Consider the following 2,365-nt stretch of genomic DNA (forward strand, 5'->3'; position numbering starts at 1 on the left):
ATGTCCTTGAACGACTTGAACGTACTGTGTTCGTTGTTTTGTTTCGGCTAAACACATTGAAAAAAACTAAAATTTCTAGAGACTCTTACGTTGTTTTTGCTTACCGAGCCTAGTGAGTCTACCTGTGTTTTACGCCTATGGTAAAGTCACAGCTGGATGACACAAAGTCATCCATGGTATCCGAAGTTACGACTTATAAGGATGTATTACTTCAAATAGATAGGAAAAAGACATATAAATTAATAGGTACTACGCATTAAAACATAAAATTTCGTCTCTCGAAATTATTCTTTAATTTTACCTTTATCCCTTCATTTTTCTGGTTATTTGACACAAAATATTCACCTTTAAATCCTTCAAAGGGTTTAGGTGCAAAGGTTCTTCTCGTGGTACTGAATTCTTCACGGTAAGCTCAACTTTGGTTTGAGCACTCCAGCCTCCATCATGATATTACAGGTAAGTTTTCTTTTTAGGTAGGTAACATAAAAAACAGTTTTGGTGTCATTTGTTGAAGGATCTTTTCGGTTCGCATGTCGAAGTCAAGTACAACGAAACAAAAATATTGCTACACCTACGAAGTTGAAAGACAGTGGCTTTGTTCAGATACAAACACAGTAACGTGGTCTTGCATTCACTGATAAGACCTAGGTAGTTTAATACCTATATTTATTTTCCATTTCAGATGGATGTTGATGAAGCCATCAAAAGCTCTGAGGGCTTCAAACCATACTATGTCACCAAAATAGAAGAACTGCAACTGATTGTTGCAGAGAAGGAGCAGAATTTAAGACGTCTCCAGGCTCAAAGAAATGAACTAAATGCTAAAGGTACTCGTAATAAATTTAAATACTGTTGAGCTTTGTCAACTTTGCATATAGTTTGTAAATCTACAATTTCCTCTGTTAGAACTGGTTAATATAAAAAACAAACTTTTTAATTTTTATATCTATGACCATTATAAAAAAATTTCCTCTAATTTCAGTGAGAATGTTGCGTGAAGAGTTACAGCTGTTGCAAGAACAAGGCTCCTATGTTGGGGAAGTAGTCAAGCCAATGGACAAGAAGAAGGTCCTGGTCAAAGTTCACCCAGAAGGAAAATTTGTGGTGGACATTGACAAGAACATAGACATCAATGATGTCACACCCAACTGTAGAGTAGCTCTGAGAAATGAAAGTTATACCTTGCACAAGATACTGCCAAACAAGGTAAGATGGTCTAATAAAGGTTTTTTGCCAGAGGCATGCCTTACAGTGGGTATTTGTGAAAACATTAAGCAACCATGTTATTGTAATTTTTTTTTTGCCTCTTGGAAGTTGGAAAAGAGTACAATGCTATACCAAGTCCTAAACAAAATATGAACTTTTATATTTACTACAAATAAAATAATAATTCTCTTTTCAGGTTGATCCCCTGGTGTCCCTCATGATGGTCGAGAAAGTACCTGATTCCACCTATGAAATGGTGGGAGGACTTGACAATCAAATCAAAGAGATTAAAGAAGTTATTGAGCTTCCTGTTAAACATCCTGAGCTGTTTGATGCCTTGGGCATTGCTCAGCCCAAGGGTGTTTTGCTGTATGGACCACCAGGAACTGGTATGTTTGGAAGCTTTTGATAAGATATAAAATCTGATAATTTGTTCCCTCAATCATGTATTCATTATTACCTATCCTATCAAATATACAAGACCTTGTTTAAACTGCTAATGTAGAGGGGCTTTTCAGTCCTATTTGTGCAGGAGAAACAAGGTACTTGTATCATCTTCTACATGTTAAAAATAATATTGGGACTTGAACTAGTATCTGAAACCTCTTCACCCCACTTGGATTGTTTCAGGTAAAACCTTACTGGCGAGAGCTGTAGCTCACCATACGGAATGTACTTTCATCCGAGTGTCTGGATCTGAATTGGTGCAGAAGTTTATAGGAGAGGGGTCCCGAATGGTGCGTGAGCTGTTCGTAATGGCAAGGTGAGACAAAAACAACATCATTATGTTTCATTTATTTATTTTTAATCAAGGGCGGTTTTTTTTTTTTATAATTTTGGCCCAACACCCAAAAGCTTTAAACATCAAACAATCTAAAATCACATTATTTGTTGTGATATTTGAATATCTCTTCACAAATTTTATAGCCTAAAAAAACTTGCCTTTGCCCATCACCCTTTACTTTTTTGGTCACTGCTCACAATCCTCACTAACACCATTGTTTGTAATTTCAGAGAGCATGCTCCAAGCATTATCTTCATGGATGAGATTGACTCCATTGGTTCCTCACGTATTGAGTCAGGAAGTGGTGGTGATTCAGAAGTACAGCGTACCATGTTAGAGTTGCTCAATCAGCTGGATGGATTTGAAGCCACCAAG

The 2,365-nt window shown here is 36.7% G+C and overlaps 1 protein-coding gene across 1 annotated transcript; it reads left to right on the forward strand.

Annotated features, from left to right (window-relative positions):
• Nucleotides 1-444: 444 nt before the first annotated feature.
• Nucleotides 445-2,356, forward strand: LOC103524060 (26S proteasome regulatory subunit 8-like; the record flags this gene model as incomplete). Its single annotated transcript, XM_008489064.2, has 6 exons — nt 445-456; nt 683-827; nt 983-1,206; nt 1,403-1,595; nt 1,837-1,969; nt 2,221-2,356. Coding segments are annotated over exons 1-6 (843 nt in total), but the record flags the coding sequence as incomplete, so codon positions are not given.
• Nucleotides 2,357-2,365: the final 9 nt, after the last annotated feature.

The sequence above is a fragment of the Diaphorina citri genome, unplaced genomic scaffold (genome assembly GCF_000475195.1).
Source record: "Diaphorina citri unplaced genomic scaffold, Diaci psyllid genome assembly version 1.1 scaffold88533, whole genome shotgun sequence".
NCBI classification, from domain to species: domain Eukaryota; kingdom Metazoa; phylum Arthropoda; class Insecta; order Hemiptera; family Psyllidae; genus Diaphorina; species Diaphorina citri.